The sequence below is a fragment of the Urocitellus parryii genome, chromosome 5 (genome assembly GCF_045843805.1).
Source record: "Urocitellus parryii isolate mUroPar1 chromosome 5, mUroPar1.hap1, whole genome shotgun sequence".
Lineage (NCBI taxonomy): Eukaryota > Metazoa > Chordata > Mammalia > Rodentia > Sciuridae > Urocitellus > Urocitellus parryii.
Window position 1 is genome coordinate 51,166,417 of NC_135535.1, and position 20,169 is coordinate 51,186,585.

The following is a 20,169-nucleotide window of genomic DNA, read 5'->3' on the forward strand; positions in this document are numbered from 1 at the left end:
GTGGCTAAGTGGTAGAGAACCTAGCACGTGCGAGGCCCTGAGTTCAATTCTTGGCACCACATAAAATAAATAAAATAAAGGTATTACATCCAACTACAACTAAAAAATAAATATTTAAAAAATATATAACCTGAGACAACTGATCCTGAGCCTTATCCAAAGTCAGTGATTCACTAGACTTCAGGAATTTAGTCTAATGAAGAAGATAAATACATATAGACTAAATTATAACACAGTGGTAAAAGTTGTGCCAACCAAGGTATAAACTGTTATAGAAAATGTATAAAATGTATAGGAAATTACAAATTCTCCAAGATGAGGAAGGCTTCACAAAACACCATCTGAAAGAGGTCTTAAGGACTTCAATCTGATAGAATAGTTGCAGGCCACAGGAATAGCCTAAACTGATGAATTCTTGGTCCCTGAACTATTTCTAAGAATATCTCTAATTACATTAGTTTAAATCAATTTATCCTAAAAAGCTATTTGAGTTTGGCATTTTATCCAGTGAACTCCTGAAAATATGCAGATGATTATCTGCAGAATGGATTAGTTGCTATCAGACAGGATTTTCCTACCTCAGTTGCATGCCAAGTTTATAATTCCTAAATGTGGTGCTAATCTCAGTCTACTCCCCAGAAGCTTCTTTCCTCTTCAGCATTACTACAATAATGTGAAGTGCACTAAGGTCCTAGGATTTCACTGACAATGTCACACAGTTCCATACACATTTCAGTCAAGAACAAATGATTCATTTTAAGGACTAATACCTCCATGATATAAAATGTAATAAGGCATATGCAAACCATCTACACATACTACATCCTGTAGATAACTCCAGAATTAGAAGAAACGTTAGGAAAAATCTAGATCAACCATATGATCCAAAGTGTCTACCATTCTCTTCCTCTCAAAAATTTAAGATCAATGCTCAATAATTTAGTCTCTCCTTGTGCTTGGAGTCAAGGGACATATAAATTCTCAGGAGCTGCTGAATAGCCACATTCAAATATCAAAAACAACAAACAAAAAAGACATAAATAAGAAAAGTCAGCTAAGAGAAAATAAAGATGCAAGGAGAGATAAGACTAGAGACAGGGAATGTTCCATGTTTTCAAATCCCTGGTCCCAGGCCCCACCTGATAAGGTCTGTCTGAACTTGGCTTCCAGTAGTCTTCCAACAAATTCCTTTCTTCCTTCCTTCTTTTTGCTAAAACTTGTTCAAGTTCATTTCTGTTACTTGCAAGGGAAACTTAAATGAGGCAACAACCAAAATTTTCCATAAAGTCAACTGACTGATTTTTACTGGTCTATGTTTTTTATAGTTTCTTTTTTTCTTTAATTCTATTCCTTAAAAACCACAAGTAGACTTTGATATACTATACAAATGAATATGTGAACAGGGATCAGAGCCTTTGCTAAGCATTTCGAAAAGAAAATGCATTATTCCCAGGAAAGAGAAAACAATAGAACATTTAAATTAAAAACAAAAACCTTAAGTTATCTGTACAGCAATAAAAAATGTTACCTAATAAATGGCCAATTAATTAGCTGATCACCCTCCTCTGCAAAGGTAACTTAATTCTGAATAAATCAGACAGGTAGATAGATCCACTTCAGTCTTCTGTGGATCAAAAGGTGATACCTCAACATAGGTCATTTCATTTGGAATGCTTCCAGCTAACTAGCCACAGCCTTCTCAACCACAGAAGGTTCGGGAGCTCTCTGGTGGTGTCCCTAACCTGAACCCCAAAACCAAAATTGAATATCAAAATGATGTTAGGGCCTGAACTTTACTATCCACAAAGAGCAATCGGGAATTTATCCTATAACATAACAAGCACTTTCTACTAGTAGATGAAGAGAAGAAAGTAATCGAAGTTTAATAGTATGGACTCTGTGTGTATGAAGACAATCTTGAGGCAGAATTGAGCTCCCCAAAGCTGTATGCACGCCCATCAGATCTAACTACAGTTAGACCAGCTTAACAAGTATAACAAGTCAGAAACTGACAATCAGAAGTTTGAACCAGATGTGGCGGGTGGCTCTGCAGGGTTAAATAAACAAAAACAATATTAAAGGATCCTGGAGTCAGAAGAGACATGGAAACTATACCCAGCTTTATCATTTTACAGAGAAGGAAGCTAAACTCTGGAACTAAATTCATCAACCAAATCTCTAACTGTAATACATTAGACAGTTGAGAATAAAATCAAAGGGATTATGACCAGTTTACGATAGAACTAAAAAGTATTATTTCCTAAGGTTGCTTTTGGATGATTTAGAATCTATGCTCAATAATTTGGTCTCTCCTTGTGCTTAATAAATACATATTAGAATAAACATATATTAGAAAACTAATGAATCCTACTTTGCAGATAATCTTTGCATATTATCATTACTTGAGTAAAACAGTAAGGATTTCTGACTAAAGAGGTTAACATTTTAGTTACAATATTGAAATAAGCACCTTGAAAGAGTAAAAATAATAAGTTGATTTGAAATGTAAAAGTTTTATGTTGCAACCTTGGGGATGAGCAATATAGATACTGTAAAAAAGTTAAAAATCTAGATGGCTAAAAGCTACTTATTTTAAAATAAGAAAAAATTCCAGACATTCACAAAAGGCCCTAGTAAAAGTCACCAAAAAGTAGACTGATACACCAGTTGGGACCAAAATTAAAAGAATCTATGTTTAAAAAATCCAAATATAAACTTGTTAAAAATTACTGGCAAGGGGGCACATAGCAGTGGATTTGGGTCATCAAGGGCTATTTTACCAAAATTATTAGGTAAGTCAACAAACTGAGGTGCGCGCATGTGCACACGTGAGCACACACACAGCATACATATATTTCCTACAATACAATCCATTCTTTTTTTTTAAAGAGAGAGAGAGAGATTTTTTTAATATTTATTTTTCAGTTTTCGGTGGACACATCTTTTCATTTCATTTTTATGTGGTGCTGAGAATTGAACCCAGAGCCCCGCGCATGCCAGGCGAGCGTGTTACCACTTGAGCCACATCCCCAGCCCACAATCCACTTTTTATCAGCCGGCACAGTATTTTTTAGAAGCCCATTGATAAAATGAGAAATTAAAACCTGTTGTTTGCCAAGAAGTGCTATCCCGAAACAAACATGAAACTGATATCATTGCTTATATTAGTATGTATAAGCTGCACATTTAATAGTTAAATATTGTAAATATCTGCCATTAATTCTAATTGACAGTTTTATATGTTCTAGGAACCATGAAGATTGTTATAAATAAAATTATCTTATAAAATCTATTTTGCTGCCTATGCTGCAAATGAAAATAGGATACTAAACCAGAGAATATAATCTATGTTTAGAAGAGTCAGCTTTCAACTAATTAATGTGTCCTACTTAGCCAAATCTTATTTTGACAGCTTAGTCTATTGATGACAAAAACAAAAGCAAACTGAAATCTCCTAAATAATCTCAGCTGTAAATTTCTGTTCTTCCATTCCAGACAAAATAGAGAACCTAGAAGCTTTGACGGCTAGTTACTCATCACAAAAGTAAGAATTCACGCAATTTCACATTTACCTTAATTCCTCCTCAGTATTTTGTACATGCTTTGAAGAAAATTGTCTTTTAAAACCCTTACAGTTACGACTTAATGGCTTCTAGTCTTAAACCTAATAAGGTAGAATGAGGACTTTACATTCATAGTTTGACTTGAAACAGTTCAGTGTAAAACTTTTAAAAAAAAATAGACTTAAATGCTTTTTTCCGTTTAAAAACAAAACAAAACTGGTACCTGGCAAACTCGGGGATCTCTGCGATTTTTGGCCTAGGAGATGCCAGCCGGGCCCGCGGGAGACTGGCCCAGCGGCGCGGAGCCCCCGGGGGCGCTCCTCTGCGCCGCTCCCCGTCCGCCCCCGCCCGCCCGCCCGACGCCCCACTCCACAGCGTGCTACGCGGCGGTGGCGTGGGCCTGGCCGGCTCGTTCCCACGCCCCGGGCCCGTTATCTGGGCAGCGACGCCCACGGGGCCAACTTGCGCCGAGTAGGGGGCTCCGGGACAGTCCCCTATCCCGGCCGCGGGCCCCGCGCCCCTCCCTCGCCACTCGCCGCTGTGGGGCCAGACCCCTCCCTCGGGCCCGCGCCGGGAAAGAGCCTCCCGCAGGCTCAGGTTCGCTCTGGGCTTGGGGTAAGGTGTCAGCGCGGCGGCCAGGCGCCTTCCGTCGGCGGGGGGAACGCTGGCCAGCCCTGACCTCCTTCCAGTCAGCCCCTCACAGCCCGCGCGGGGCGCAACCCTCCCGCGCCCCTCCTAGGCTCGGGAAGGGGGTGTCCCCGCCAGAGGCTGAGGGGCGCAGCCGGCGCTCGGAGGGGACCTGGCTTCGGGTCACACCCTAACTTGGCAGGGTCGGGTGGGAGGGGTGAGGCGAGGTGGGAAGGAAGACTGAACTTACCAGACTGCGCGGTTGCCCGCGCCGCGACAGCGGCCAGGCAAAGGCAGAGGCAGAGCGAGAGGGGGCGCGGGAGGGTCCACCGCGCGCTCATCGAAAGGCCAGGGAGCCGCCGCCGCTGTCCGAGCCTCCTCCTCCCTCCCTGGCTCCGGGCGACGGACGGGGCGGCGGGAGGCATGACGGGAAATTCCTGGGCACGGGCAGCCGAGTCCAAATATGAGCATAGGAGATGAGCGAGGGAGGACCGGGGAGCGCGCCGGCCGCGGACGGGGCCCGCTGCCCGGGTTTCGGCGGCAGCCAACTCCCGCCTCCAAGGCATCCAGCCGCCGTGCGCGAGCGGAAGGTGGGATTCCCAGGAACATCACTTCCAACTTTTTGGGCCCAAGAGCAGAGCCCAGCACCCCATCCGACCCTTTTCAAGGTTCTGAGAGTCCTATGCGACCTGGAAAAGGAGAAAACTATGTAGGGAGTGGACCGTGAGACAGTGACCTAGAGGAAGACCTGTCAGGGCTTGACAACCTTGGTAGTGAGGGGATAAAAAAATTCTGGCAATTACTATGTATGGGAAGGTAAGGCAGGAGCCGCATGGCCAGGCTGGGAATATCACTCAGTTGGTAGAGCACTTGCTTAGCATGTGTAAAGGCCTGGGTTCAATGCCCAGCACCACAAAAGAGAAATTGGATTTTTAAAAGTTAGGAGAAAAAAAAAAAAAAGGAAGCTGTGTTGCCACTTAAAATATCCACATAAGTATTCTATACATATAGAACAAGCATTATAGTATAGAGAACACCACCCAGGTGAGGGGGCCCCTGCCACAGTTGTGTGTGTGCGTGGAAAGGTCTTTCTCCAAACTTGTATTTTGAACACCATATATGGAATCAGATAAGCTGACTGAACAATAGGTTTTCACAATAGCTAGATGCTGAAGTTTACACCAGCCTTTCTCCACCTCCAACCTCCATTCGTCTCTTACCCTCCAAACACACACACTTATTTCACACAACTCATCTTGTATTTATTGGAGCTTGTCTAAAGTGTAATGTTGAAATGTATTCAAAAAGTGCTACCTCTGATGACCAGAATGTCAGTCCCAGAGGGTTAATTACAGGCCCAAGCCTGTAGTTACCTGACTTTTCTTTGGCACTAATTCCTAAAGTAATCAAGTCCAAATGACCCTTAGCCTTCCAAGACAATGTAATTATGTCTTAATTACTATATTTTTTCACTTTAATAAATGGGACAGGACCCGGAGATGGTAGGATGAAATATAATTACTTATGAACATTTTAAGATGCTACAGAAAAGATTTATTGATGCAAAACATTTAAGGGGTAAATGTCAAATAGATTTAGAGGGTAGATTATTCTAATATGAACTAAAGTGATGATAATTTGTACATAACACTATTTGTTTGAAAATGCTTTATTTGAAAATCAGAAACTTTATTTCAAAACAGCTTCAATTCTGGCAGACTATTTAGGTCTGTAAGCCAAAAATCAGTCTATTTGCAAGTGATTCCCTTAAAACATCTGGAATTAAAAAGCACCACATCCCATGAATTATGCCTGGCAGATGGGCAGATTTCACCTTTAAACTTACTAACAGTGATAAGGAATCTAAGGAAGGGCAGGTGACCTAGATAAACTGATGGTAAATAAATTGTAATATAGTAAATAAATAATCCAAATGACCCATAACATTACCATTCAATTAGGTACCTAGAACCGGGTATTTGCAAGGAAATACCCAGGAAATTTGAGTATTCTTTTTTTTTTTTTTGTATATTTAATCTTGTATTACATAAGCATCTGTTTTTCTTACTGCTTCCAGAATACCTGACACAATTCTTTGCCCATAGTTTAAATGTTTAAAACAAAAATGAGCACAGCCATTTGTAGACTAGAATCTAGGAAATTCCTCATAGAGAAAAGCATGTTTCAAAGGATTATAATAATTATGGCTACATTTAAAATATTTCTGTTGGATGATCTTAATTACTAAAATGTAAAATCATGAAGAATGCAGTGTCATTACATCTTGATTTGTGTTTATAAGTGAAGAGTTAATTGATCAAATTTGCAGATTTCAATTGCTGTTTTAAAGGTTTAAATTAAGTACGTTAATGGAGTTGAGAAAAGAACAAAAGTTCATGAGTTCATAAGTTAATGACCGTCACTAAGTTAGATGTTTTATACCTGATGTCTAATTTTAATCCTTACAAATCCTGTGAGTTTATTCTCTTCATCCCTATTTACAGCTAAAGAATCTAAGATAAATAATATGCTACCAGGAAGGGGTGAGGTAGTATTGAAATTTAAACTGTTCCAAAGTGCATATACAGTTGTTTGTTTATTTTTTAAGTAACAGGGATCCAACCCAGTGTACTTAACCACTGTGGCACATCTCCAGCACCTCCCACCTTTTTTAAAATTTTGAGACAGGGTCTCCTTAAGTTGTTTAGGCCTTGCTAACTTGCTGAGGCTGGCCTTGAGCTTGTAATCCTTCTGCCTCAGCCTCTGCAGCTGCTGGTATCACAGGCCATATTTTTTACTATACTAAATTGTTCTATTTCCCCAATATTACCCAAAAAAAGGAGGGGGGACATTTAAAAATTATACTCCTTGGGCTCTTCTGGTTTTAAGTAACTTTAAGTATGTATTCAGGTTACCTCAAGTACTAGAAAATAAAAGAATGGCAATTAAATAAAATGCTAAATTAAGACTGAAAAAGAAAAGAAAATGTAGAAATATGACCAGAAGTTTAACTGGTTTGTCAGATCATGCTTTTCGGATCTAGGGAATGGGTCCTATGACTTTAATAGCTGGGAAAACAGGAAAGGTGTCACCTTTATATCATCCTCTTACAAATTTTATAGTTTAACCATTAATATTTTAATCATGTATTTCACAATGCTTTCTCTAATGTCTTTTTCATTGTATCCTTAGTAACAATCATTTTAACATAATACTTTGACCATTGATTTTAAAGGATCAAGAGACATAATCACTTCCCTGCTGCCTAAACTATCCCTCCCCCTCCCCAGTGGTGTGCTGGTAAACATTTAGCAACCATATCTGGACCCAGAGGTATGGAGGAGGTGCGAATTTGTAGCATTAACCAATTTATGGGATGTATTGGCAATATTCTTACCAATTTAATGTCTCTGAGGCAAAATTGGGAAGCTAACTCAGCATAGTACTAGAGCCAGCTCTAGAATACTACTGCTCCAACTCTTCATAAAATGTCTTGAGAATACAATAATCATCCAACCACAGTTTTGTCTCTCTGCCTGTCTTTCCACTTCTGCTCCCATACAGTCCTCTCACAGTCAAATGCCCCCCAGGAGAGAATCTTATTCTTTTACCATTCTTATGAGTCTGTAGACTGACCACCTTTGAGCCAGATGCCCTCTTCTAGTTCTTCAGCTGTGGCTAAAATATGAGAGTCACATGCTACAGAACATGGTCAGCTATTTGCTGAAGAAGCAGACTATGATGGGGCCATGCTTAAGGCAGCCCTGTTCAAAAGGAGTGTGTAAGCATGACAGGTACCCAAGCTATAACCTAATATGCTTTTCTAGTTCTTAAATAAAATCCTCTCTGCCACTGCACAAAGCTTTGGGACAGCCCTCTTCCTACATCCTGGATGGATACCAATGACTACAAATGGAAAATGGATGCATTAGGACTAAATACCATTCCAAAGCCTCCAGCCAAAGAGAAAACTCTTAAGTTAGTGCTTAAATTCACTGGACATCTATCGAATGCCATTGTTTTAAAACAATTAATTAATGATCAATTGGAAAGTGACAGTAATACTCTTAGGGGGATGAAATATACTCTCTATAGGAAAATTTTTCAAACCACAATCCAAACTGCAAAAATTCTGTGTTTCTATCCCAGGAAGTAGAATGCTATCACTCTCAGCTCTTCTGAGAACACTATTGTAAATGGATGGAATTGTGCCTCCTGCCTCAGTTTGCTGCAGTGGAAATAGGGCTGAAAAGAACTATTTTCAACAACACAAGGGACACACTTGTATTTTTCTCTCAGATTCTGAATTCTGAAATGATGTCATGTCCATCACCATGACATAATTTCATCCATCAGTCACCAAATATTCTAAAATCCCAAGAGCTGTCTACCAGGAAATAAGGTGGGTCTTCTAAACAAAGAAGACTAAAGAGAGCATTTCTCTTATTTTAATGGTAAAATGGTTTGTCTGCATCTCAGATGGCCTCTTCAGATACACAGTTGAAGTCATCCCTTTGTGTTGATTAATTTTGAAGAAATTTGAAATGATTGATATGCTGCTAATTCTACCAGCTTTGGCTTGGATATACCACAGCAAGTAATATATATTTAACAAGATTTTAAATATTGTGGAGAATAAAGTAATCCTCTCTAAACCAGCAAAGCTGTTTGGCTTTGGGCAAGATTTTTTAATGTAAAGTGATACATGCAAAATCAACTGGATACAAACATGGAATGGTGGAGGCAAGAATTAACTTTTTAAGTGGTACAGGAATATTCTGCTATTCATTCTATTTTTTCACTCAGCCTTGTTTTTAAATGCTTCTTAAGAGCATAATACCACATGGTATGTGTCCAGTGTCTAAAAGTGTGTGTTTTTCACACAACTAATCCCTTACTGCAAACAGCTCTTTCATCTGTTATTCGTCCAAAGTGGCTACTCTGAACCACAGATGGAAATTCTGGCCATTTCCTAGGAAATGGTATGTTGTTTTCCAAAATAATGCCTCCTTAAAGGGATTTTCATAGTTTTACCTTGGCCTAACTTTCATCCATGTGAACTGTGGACAGAGCCCAGTCCCTACATAAAATGAAGCTCCACTCAGGCATCAAAGGCTTGGGCTTTGGCATCAGACAGATTTAGATTAAAGTGTGGCTTCCACTATCAAATCTTCAGGATAGCAGGCAAGTAGGTTCTCTAAGCCTTTATATTCTTATCTATAAAACGGAAAATAAAGGTAGCTAGTACACATGGAGCTTAGTACTTGGTCCCATGCTAGCACATGGTAAGTACAAAACAACTATTAATATAGTTCTAGTATCATTTTTTTACCAACTTTCAATCACTACAAAGTCACTCTTTGCCTTTAAGCCTTATCTGATATGATTTCCTGTCTGACGTGACTCACAGTTTCTATTTGCAGCTCATAGTCCCACATTTATATTCATAATCACTTCTTAAAGAAATATGTCCAGATTTAGTGATCTTTTCAAAATACATTTTTAAAAGTTACGTTTTACATTTATACTCAAAGTACCAACAGTAATTGTTTTTAAAATGTTTTAACTTCCTCAAAGTAATTATTAGAAGGCTTCAGTCATATTTAAATGATTATTCAAACTATTTTGCAGAAACCATTTATAAAGTGCTGTCAAAATACATAATGTAATCTTGAAAATATTTCCAACAAAGGAAAATAATCTTTGCATTCACACATTTGTTGATTCATTCAAATACTTAACTGAAGACTTACTATATGCTAGATAGACCATAAACAAGATAAATCAATAACATGTCTGGCATGAAGAATGATAATTACTAATAAGAAAAATAAGGCAGGGAATGTTGCTGAAAGTGTTGGTTGGGGAAATGACATTAAAGACCTGAAAGAAGGAAGCAACCAACCAGGGGGGAAAAGAGCTGCAAGTGAAAAGGTCACACCCGAGGTAGAAAGAAGCCTCTTCTCTAGGGCCATCTAGGAGGCCAGGGTAGGAGGAAGAGGGTTAAAGAGGTGGAGGCAGGAAAGGATTAGGAGATATGGCCTGAGAGGCAAACATGTAGGCTCTTATGGGCCTTTCTAAGAACTTGAGCTTTTATAATAAGATGGGAAGCTATCACTGGGTTTTAAGCAGAGCAGTGACATGATCTGACTTACATTTTAACAATAACTGGCTGTTCATTTGATAAGGAGTGGGCAAGAGAGACAGAAGGAGTCTCTTCATAATCCAGGTGAAAGAGGATAGTGATCAGGAGTAGGGTGGAGAGGAAGCAGTGGAGATGATAAAATTGCAGATATATTTATGAAATCCCCACTGGATTTGCTGACAGACTAGATGTGGTGTGAAAGAAATAAGTTAAAAATGTCTCTGTATTTTTTTTCCTTAAGTATTACCATCAAATAGCCATCTCCTAAGATAGGGAAGATTTAGAAGTAGGAGATGGTGTATTATATTAGCAGATCTGTTTTAAACACTTAAGTTTGAAATGGCTTTTCAGATATCCAAGGTAATGTTGAAATAGACTATTAAATACAAAATTCACAAGAATGGGAGGATGTTTCAGTTGGGGATATCACAGAGATAGCATTTAAATCATAAGAAGCCCATGGATTAATAACAGAGTCAGCAAGGGCCATACAAAGATGTGGCTAAAGAGGTAGGAAGAAAATTGGGTAAATATGAAGGCCTGAGAGACAAGTAAAGCTATATATATTTTTTTAGTAATACATTTGATTTATGAAAAAGGAAAAAAGTGTGTAAAATCAATCCAGAATAGGTGAATAATCTTTTTATTCTTTTTAAATAAGTGAACATAAAATATTAAGAATGATTTTATGAGTATAAATCAATTCTAAATTTTACCCTAAAATATGGCCTCTAATATAGAGGTACAGTGGCACTGGAATACAGCAATATCCCCCCATTGTGACTACACTCACAGTCTCTATAGGTCAAACAGTCAAACACTTAATATTTGTGATGTGTAAAAAATAAGCTAAGTGGCAATCCTGAAAGGTGGGAATAAATGGATCTTTGTCTCTTCAGAGATGGAAAGCAACTTTTTTGAGGTTCGAATATACACAAAGCAGTTCTAATCCTGTTCTATGAAGTATTATACAAATATTGGCTATTACTTTTTAAAGCTGACTCATATTATACAAATATTGGCTATTACTTTTTAAAGCTGACTCATAAAAAGTGGAGAAATAAACTTACAGGTAGCAGATTTCTATTCAGACTTTGACTATCCATGTAACAGTCATGTATCCATGACTTTATAATTCACTTCACTTCTCTGGGATTTCATTACCTTATCTTTGAAATGGAAGTAAATACCTGTTCTACCTATTCTGCAAGATGCTGGTGAGAGTCAAATTACATAACCCAGGGAATTTGAAATTGATATCTAAAGTAAGCCACGATTGAGGCAATTGACATGTTTCTAAATTCACTTACTTTTTTAAAAAAATAAGCCACATTATTTATCTTGAAGATGTTTCATTGAAATTCTGATAAACAGTAAATACCTCTCATAAGATTACACATACACACATTCACACAAAACTTAGTACACAACGGTTATAAATCACTAGGAAAATAACAGGAGTCATCATAAACTTTCTGGTGGAAGAGAAACTTAATGAAAATAAATTCTAAACAGTTTGATCAAGCAGCAGAGTGGGGCAAATAGGAAGAGGAGTGTTGGAAAACCTGGACTCAGGTAATGAAGATCCCTATCCTAAAATGACAGCAGTGTGACTAGAGATGAACAAGGAGATATGTAGGAATACAGATGCCAGATAGAATGCAGGATACCCAAATAAATTTGAATTTTAGATACTCACCAAATAATTTTCTAGCCTAAATATATCCTAAATATTGCATGGTACATACTTACACTAAAACGGTATTCGTGGTTTATCTGAAATTCAAGTTTAACTGGGCATTGTTTTAATTTGCCCAATCTAGCAGCCCTAGGGAGAAACTAGTAAGTTCTCTTCTACCCTACTTCCATATTTCTCTCACAGGCAGATTCTGAAATGAACAAAAATGTGCCACGTGAAATGAAAGAAAGTCTTTGCTGGTCCAACACTTTTGTGGATCCTGAAGAGATCAGTAAAGATTTCAAAATATTCTTTACAGACACACTTGTTTTCAATCTGGGGCATAAGCCTTCCTAAAATTGTGGCTATATTCTATTCTTAATACAGTTTTGGTATTGTACTATGCAATTTGCATGAATGTCTATGTGTTTGTGCATGCATATATTTAGTGTATGGATTAATCAGCAAAGGAGAACTCTAGCTCAGGGTTCCCACTGGAGAAATAATGAATAGGAAACAGCAAAGGAAATAACGAGAGTCAGTTCACAACCACAAGCACAAGAACACACATGTGAATGTGAGAGACAGGGCAGGGAAATTATTCTCCAAAGTAGTCTAGGCAGCCTAAGCCTGTGGCTGTACTTGATTGGACAGTGTATGGAATGTGTGGAGAGAGAAAGGCTCAAGACTATGAGGCCCCTTTCAATGGAGGAGATCCATTTGAAGTGGTAGTGCAACCTTCAGGCAGGTCAAGCAGGTGTGTTCAGGAGGGTGGCATGCCATTTAAAATCTTAAGACCCTTGGGAACTTCCTTTAGGTCCTCCAAGGGAAAAGCCAAACTAGAGCTGCAGAACTTTTAACTTTTGTCTCTTCTACTTTATAATTCTGCTCTGAAATATTAGGGAAGACTAGGCAGGACATGGATACTAATTGAATTATCAACAGAGAAAATTGAACATGAATCTAAAGTTTTCCTCCTTTGACTCCTAAAAGTAGTGCCTAACAATGCTGCTCAATGCTCCTTTAACTGGAGGAAGAGTGATTAAGATAGAAATTTTACATGTTTAACTCACAGAGAAAGCAAAGCCATTGACCACTTATTTTTTCACAATGACAAAAATATAGTTCCTCCTAAAAATGTTATGTTTTGCTCCCAGTGTTAACAGTTACAACAAAAAATACAAGTAAAATTGGTGCACATTAATAAAAATATATAACTATCACAACTAAAGCTCTGCAACCCAAGGTATTTAGGTGAAAGAAAGCCTAAAAAGACCCTTATGATAGTGTTTACAAGTTAATGAATGAATGGGCTCAGCTAAATTCATGTTATTTCATGTCTATAAAGAATATAGTGGAAAAATCTATATATTAAATGTTGATATTATCAACATGGATGAAATAGCTCTGAACTATTTCCAATTTTGCCTCTAATTTGGTCCAACAACATATAATTTCCTACTCTTGTACTCTATGGGAAGTAACACACCCATTTCAATTGTTGTCACTTTTCTCCTGTATCAACATTCATGGGAAGAATTATTTGGTGTTGCTTCCATTATCCTCCCTATGTTGATATTTCTCAGATCCAGAAGCTGTTTGAAAGTGGGTTCTAATTCAGAATTACCTGGAAAGTTTGTTAAAATCCTGAGATCTTTCCCAGATACAGTGATTCATTAAGTTAGGTGAAGGATTCAGTAATCTGCATTTCTAACAAGTATCCCTGATGATTTGAAAGCAAGTGATTTACAGATCATTTTTCATAAACTCTGATCTAGAGTAACTGGAATAATTTTCAATATCTACTTTCCAGTTGGAGGTAGGAAAGGGATAAGGTTTGGCCTCTCTTTTCTATAATTTTCCTAACAGGGGTGGGAGAGATTGAAGGAAAAAAATAAAAGCATATAAGACACTGATTTCATGACCTTTACAAATTATATAGCTTACTCATAATCCAAATAAGTAATTCAAATAACTAGAATTTTCAGTTTTATCCTATAATAAGCATTTAGTTATGAATTCAGGCACTGTAAGATTCCAAGTTGTTTCTTGAGTCATCGATGATTAAATTAAGCTCCTCATAGATTTAGTGCTATAAATGTTTTACTGTATTCTTTGAAAAGGGGGGGTTTTAATCTGGTTATGATAAACCTTAGATAATGGAAATATTAAGTTTGTCAGGATACATCTTTAATAATTATCCCAGGTAAACAGGAATTTACTGTATAAACCTCTTTAGTACCAGTGTATGAAATGCTTTATTATATTAAAATAGAACATAATAAAAATAAGTGTTCTCTCTCTAAATGTTTTAGTTATACATGTAATATTTTTCCACCAAAAGCTATATACAATAAGGTTGTTTTATAACTAAGTAGTATTTTAAATATACTGAACTCTCCTTGGAGAAAACCAAGAAAAGCAACATTGACTTTTTCACATTATTAAAGCATAGTAGAAAATGAAAATGGAATATTTTTTACATAAGCCGACTAAATTTTATTAGATATGAAACAATGTAATTTTTAAATATGCTTTTAATGATATTGAAACATGGCTTATTTAAATGTAAAACAGTATAAAATTCTCAATGAATAATAAATAACAGAATGAGCAGCCCATCAACAAGGCCCATGGATAGATCTTTGAATTTGAGATTAGGACTCAAAACTCACATGACTATACAAAAACAGTCACTCTCGTCCACTATCCACTTCTCATGCACCTCCGTTACTCCCTGTTGTCTTCTAGGGATGTCCACCACACAAAAGAGACACATTGATAGAAGGCATACATCATGAAATTAATTTTTAAGACTCCTACAATTAAAAGATTATACCATCCTCTATGTTCAAAGGGACATCAAACAAAATTTTAATAGCAAAAATTTAATAAATTTTAATGATTGTAGCCAGGTGTGGTGGCACACTCCTGTAATCCCAGTGGCTCAGGAGCAGTTAGACTCTGTCCTTAAATAAAAAAATTAAATAAAAAAATACAAAATAGGGCTGGGTATGTGGCTTAGTGGCTGCCTCTGAGTTCAATCCCTGGTAACTCCCCTGCCCCCTAAAAAAGACTGATTGTAGACAATCATTTTCATAGTTTAGTTTTCCACTGGAATGCACAACTGGTCCATTCCAATCAGGCTGACACCACTCTGACAAAACTTCATATGTAACTAAAATATTTAGAGAAATACATTTATTTTTATTCTATAACTATTTTGATATAATAAAGTATATCATACTCTGGTATTAGATTCATACAGTAAATTCCTGATTATCTGAAATACTTATTAAAGACGAATCCTGATAAATTATTATTTGGCAAAACTCACAATAAAATGAATAAGAAATATTAATGAAGTATTACTGTTTAAAAGCCAAATAAAAAGAACATTGGTCCTAAAAGAACAAAATTACTTAATAGTGACAAACAACTATTTAGAAATTAAGGGAGATTTCAAAACTTCTGGGCATTCAAAACTATACCCAATAGGGATATACCTGAAAATTAACCATTAATAGGATGTTAACTGTAGCTTTTTGGCAAAATTTTAAAATCAGATATAGCAACTACTCCCAGTTTGCTAAGAAATTACTTTTTGCAAAAAGATTTATGTATATTAAAATTTATCAGATGCTTTTACTGCATCTATTTGAGGTGGCCATATTATTTATTTCATTTATTTTGTTAATATAATGTTATATTGATTTTGGAATGTCAAAGCAATCCTGTAATTCTGGAATCAATCCAACATGGTCATTATGTGTAATTCTTATTACATATTGCTGTATTTGTTGATCAATTTTGTTTGTTTGGGATTTTTGCTTCTCTATTCAGTAAGAATGGTCTGTATATGTTTCCTTTCTGTCTGCTATTTGCAGCAAGGTTATGCTCATCAGGAGTTCACCCCTTTTTCTATTTTCTGCAATAAGGAACTTATTATTTTAAAAGGAAGCACTCAACAGCTGATACATTTTCAAAAATGTCTCTTATATGTGAGCATTGTTAAGAAGGACCACAATGAAAAGCAACAAAGGAATGTTAAAAATAGATATTATCAAGTACTCTCATAGAGCAGTTTAGAAATAGTAACAGTGACATTATGACAGGCATTTTACATTATTTTACTTAATTCTGTCAATAGAACACTGTTTTACAAATGAAGAAATAGTCCTAGACAATTTAAATAACTTGCCTAAGAGCTGCAGAATTAGTATGCCTCAAAGCTGAAATTCACTCAGCAGTGTTCTGGCTCTAGAGGCTATGCTCTTAAACCACTTGTCTCTGTTTTGTCTCCCTTCTCTGAAAGCAGGAATCTAGGGTGTTCTGGAAGACCTTTTTACACACCTGCTAACAGTAACATCTCATGGATCTGCAACCAAAATAAACATGGTCCTTTTCCAAAGTGCTGAAATTATAAGAACGCTAAATGTCTTAGCTTCACTAACAAAGGTTGGCAGTGACTCAAAATAAATTACCAGAGGAGATAAAATTTGAAACATGGAGTGAAGGCAAATTAAATCCTAAGTAAGGTAAACATTTAAATATGCAATAAATGTACAGGGAAAAATTTTGTTTAAAAAAAAAGTGACACAATAGATTGGCCTCCATGGCTAAATTTGGAATATTTCTTTTGAATTGTATGCATTCCAGGCTCACAGTTCTTCCCCTTTTAACAAATCTGATAATAGAAATTTTAGAATCAACCATGTCTTATAATCATTGTCAAGAATTACAGAAATAAATTGCTGTCTACCTTTATTAAGGTTCACTTCTGCCATAGCATTGATGCTTCCTCTAGGAACTATCAACTACAAACATGTTTTATCAAAATTTTCTTTTTGATTGAAGCTTTTTGGACAATGATGGAAGTGGGGATTTAAACCATTATCTGAATGAGAACTAGCTTAGTTCTTTGCTGTCCCCTTCTAGAAACAGGTCTATTCTCATTTACCCTGGCTCTGAGATTATTCCAGCTTTACACCAGAATCTTCTGTTAGAATCTACACCTAGGATTATCTCATTGAAGAGATTGTGCATTCCTATTGGTGTAGATCCACCCACACCAGTCTGTGCAGGACCCAGGCTCACAGTAGGCCTGGGTCCACCCCTTGACCCACGGGGCAGACACCTACCAGAGCCCAGCCTCTGGCACAGGACTGCCTCTGCCGACCAGCAGACTACCCAGGGAGGCCAGGCCTGGCCCAAATCCGTCCACACCTACTTGTGCAGGACCCAGGTCCAGGGTAGATCCAAGTTTGCTCCCCCCTACTTGGAAGCCTAAGTCTAACCCACTTCCATCTTGGGACACTGCAGCCATCACCCACCATAGCCTTCCTTATGCAGCAGCCCCTAACTTTCTGACGACAGGGCCTAGAAGCACCTACATCTCAGAGCAGGCATCCCAAAGGGAGTGTGAGGCCCACCCTTTCAGCTTCATCTCTGTAAGACATTGCTTCCATTTTGGGGCACCTTAACTATTATCTCAAGTTACCTAAGCTATTGCTGCCACCACCTTTAGATGCAGTAGCATACATTGAGAGACACTAGCAAGGTCTGGAAGCCCAACATCAAGGTAAGGTAAAGAAAATCTGCATGGGTACTATAAGAATATAGGGAAGAAACTAGAATATCTCAGATCCACACTGCAAGAAAGGAAGACACATAGACAACATGAAAAAACAAGGGAGGAAAGTGCCCCAAACAAACCAGGATACTATAATAACAGAACCCATGGACAGCAAAGTTGATGAAATATCAGGGAAGGAGTTCACAAGGTTCATAATTAAAATGACCTGTGAATTAAAGAATGACCTAAATGAGCAAATACAAGCAAAAAATGATTACTCCAACAAAAAGATGAGAGGAAATACAAGTAGCAAAAGATTACTTCAAGAGGGAGAGAGACTCTGAAAAAAAAAGGTCAGAAATCCTTGAAATGGAGGATACAATAAATCAAATAAAAAACTCAATACAAACTACAACCAACAGACTAGATCACTTGGAAGAAAGAACTTCAGATAATGAAGACAAAGTATACAATCTGGAAACTCAAGTTGACCACACAGTGAAGATGGTAAGAAACCATGAACAGAGCATCCAAGAATTATAGGGCAGCATCAAAAGACAAAAATAAGAGTTATTGGGATAGAAAAAGGCACAGAGTTTCAAACCAAAGGAATGCGCAATCTCTTCAATGAGATAATATCAGAAAATTTCCCAAGCATGAAGAATGAATTGGAAAACCAAATACCAGAGGCTTACAGGACACCAAATGAACAAAATTACAACAGACTGACACCAAGGCACATTATAATGAAAATGCCTTGCAGAATAAGGATTGAATCTTAAAAGCTGCAAGAGAGAAGAATCAGATCATATGTATAGGGGGAGACCAATTCATATCGCAGCAGATTTTTCAACCCAGACCCTCAAAGCCAGGAGATCATGGAACAACATATACCAAGCTCTGAAAGAAAATGAATACCAAACAAGAATCTTGTATCCAGCAAAACTAAGCTTTAGATTTGATGATGAAATAAAAACCTTTCATGATAAAAGAAGGTAAAAAGAATTTACAACTAGAAAGAATTTACCACTACAGAACCTTCTCAGCAAAGTATTCAAAGAGGAGGAAATGAAAAACAATGTTGAAAATCAGCAGAGAGAAGAATTACACTAAAGGAAAAACTAATCAGAGGAGAAACCAAGCCATGTTAAATGCTAAAAATAAAGAAAAATGGATGGAAATTCAAATCTTGTCAATAATAACCCTGAATGTTAATAACCTAAAATCACCAATTAAAATATACAGACTAGCAGACTGGATAAAAAAAAATCAATATGCTGATTTCAAGAGATTCATCTCATAGAAAAAGACATCCACACATTGAAGGTGAAGGGTTGGGGAAAAAATCATACCACTCACATGAACTGTGGAAGCAAACAGGGGTTTCCATCCTCATATCAAATAAAGTAGACTTCAAGCTAAAGTCAATCAAAAAGGACAAAGAAAGACACTACATACTGCTCAAGGGAACCATACACCAACAGGAATTAACAATTATAAATATATATGCCCCAAATAACAGAGCAGCTATGTTCATCAAACTCTTCTCAAGTTCAAGAGTCAAATAGACCAGAACACAATAATTTTGGGTGACTTTAACACACCTCTTTCATCACTAGATAGATCTTTCAAACAAAAGCTGAAACTATAGAACTCAATAATACAATCAATAACTTAGACTTAACTGACATATATACAATATTCCATCCTTCATTGAGAAGATAACACTTTCTTCTCAGCAGCACATAGGTCCTGCTCTAAAACAGACCATATACTATGCTACAAAACAACTCTTAATATAAAAAAATAGAGATACTACCCTGCATTCTGTCAGATCATAATGGAATGCAATTAGAAATCAATGATAAAATAAGTAAAAGCCACTCCAACACCTGAAGACTAAATAATATGCTACTCAGTGAACAATGGGTTGCAGAAGACATCAAGGAGGAGATGAAAAAAAATTTTAGAGATGAATGAGAACACAAACACAACATATCAAAATCTCTGGGACACTATGAAAGCAGTTCTAAGAGAAACGTTCATTGCATGGAGTTCATTCCTTAAAAGAAGAAAAAGCCAACAAATAAATGACTTAACACTACGTCTCAAAGCCCTAGAAAAAGAAGAACAAATCAACACCAAAGGTGGTAGAAGACAGGAAATAATTAAAATCAGAGCTGAAATCAATGAAATTGAAACAAACAATTGAAAACATTGACAGAACAAAAAGTTGGTTCTTTGAAAAAATAAATTGACAGATCCTTAGCCATGCTAACGAAGAAAAGGAGAAAACTCAAATCACTAACACACGTGATGAAAAAGGAAATATCACAACAGACACTACAGAAATAAGAAGATAATTAGAAATTATTTTGAAAACTTTTATTCCAATAAAATAGAAAATATCAAAGGTATTGACAAACTTCTAGAGTCATATAATTTGCCCAAATTGAATCAGGATGATATACACAATTTAAACAGATCAATTTCAAGTGACAAAATAGAAGATGCCATCAAAAGTCTACCAACCAACAAAAGCCCAAGACTGGATGCATACACAGCCGAGGTCTACAAGACC

At 37.0% G+C, this 20,169-nt stretch overlaps 1 protein-coding gene across 3 annotated transcripts in view; it reads right to left on the bottom strand.

Moving 5' to 3' along the window:
* Positions 1–4,632, bottom strand: part of Msrb3 (methionine sulfoxide reductase B3) — a 156,716-nt gene extending 152,084 nt beyond the window's left edge. Inside the window, exon 1 of one of the 3 annotated variants that reach the window (XM_026386607.2) lies at positions 4,441–4,632. In XM_026386607.2, coding sequence (XP_026242392.1) covers positions 4,441–4,615 — 175 coding nt within the window. In that variant the 5' untranslated portion in view covers positions 4,616–4,632. Of the gene's footprint in view, positions 1–3,786; positions 3,881–4,440 lie in introns of those variants that run through there. The other 2 variants (XM_026386608.2, XM_026386610.2) reach the window with 2 other exon arrangements.
* Between the last annotated feature and the right edge of the window lie 15,537 nt (positions 4,633–20,169).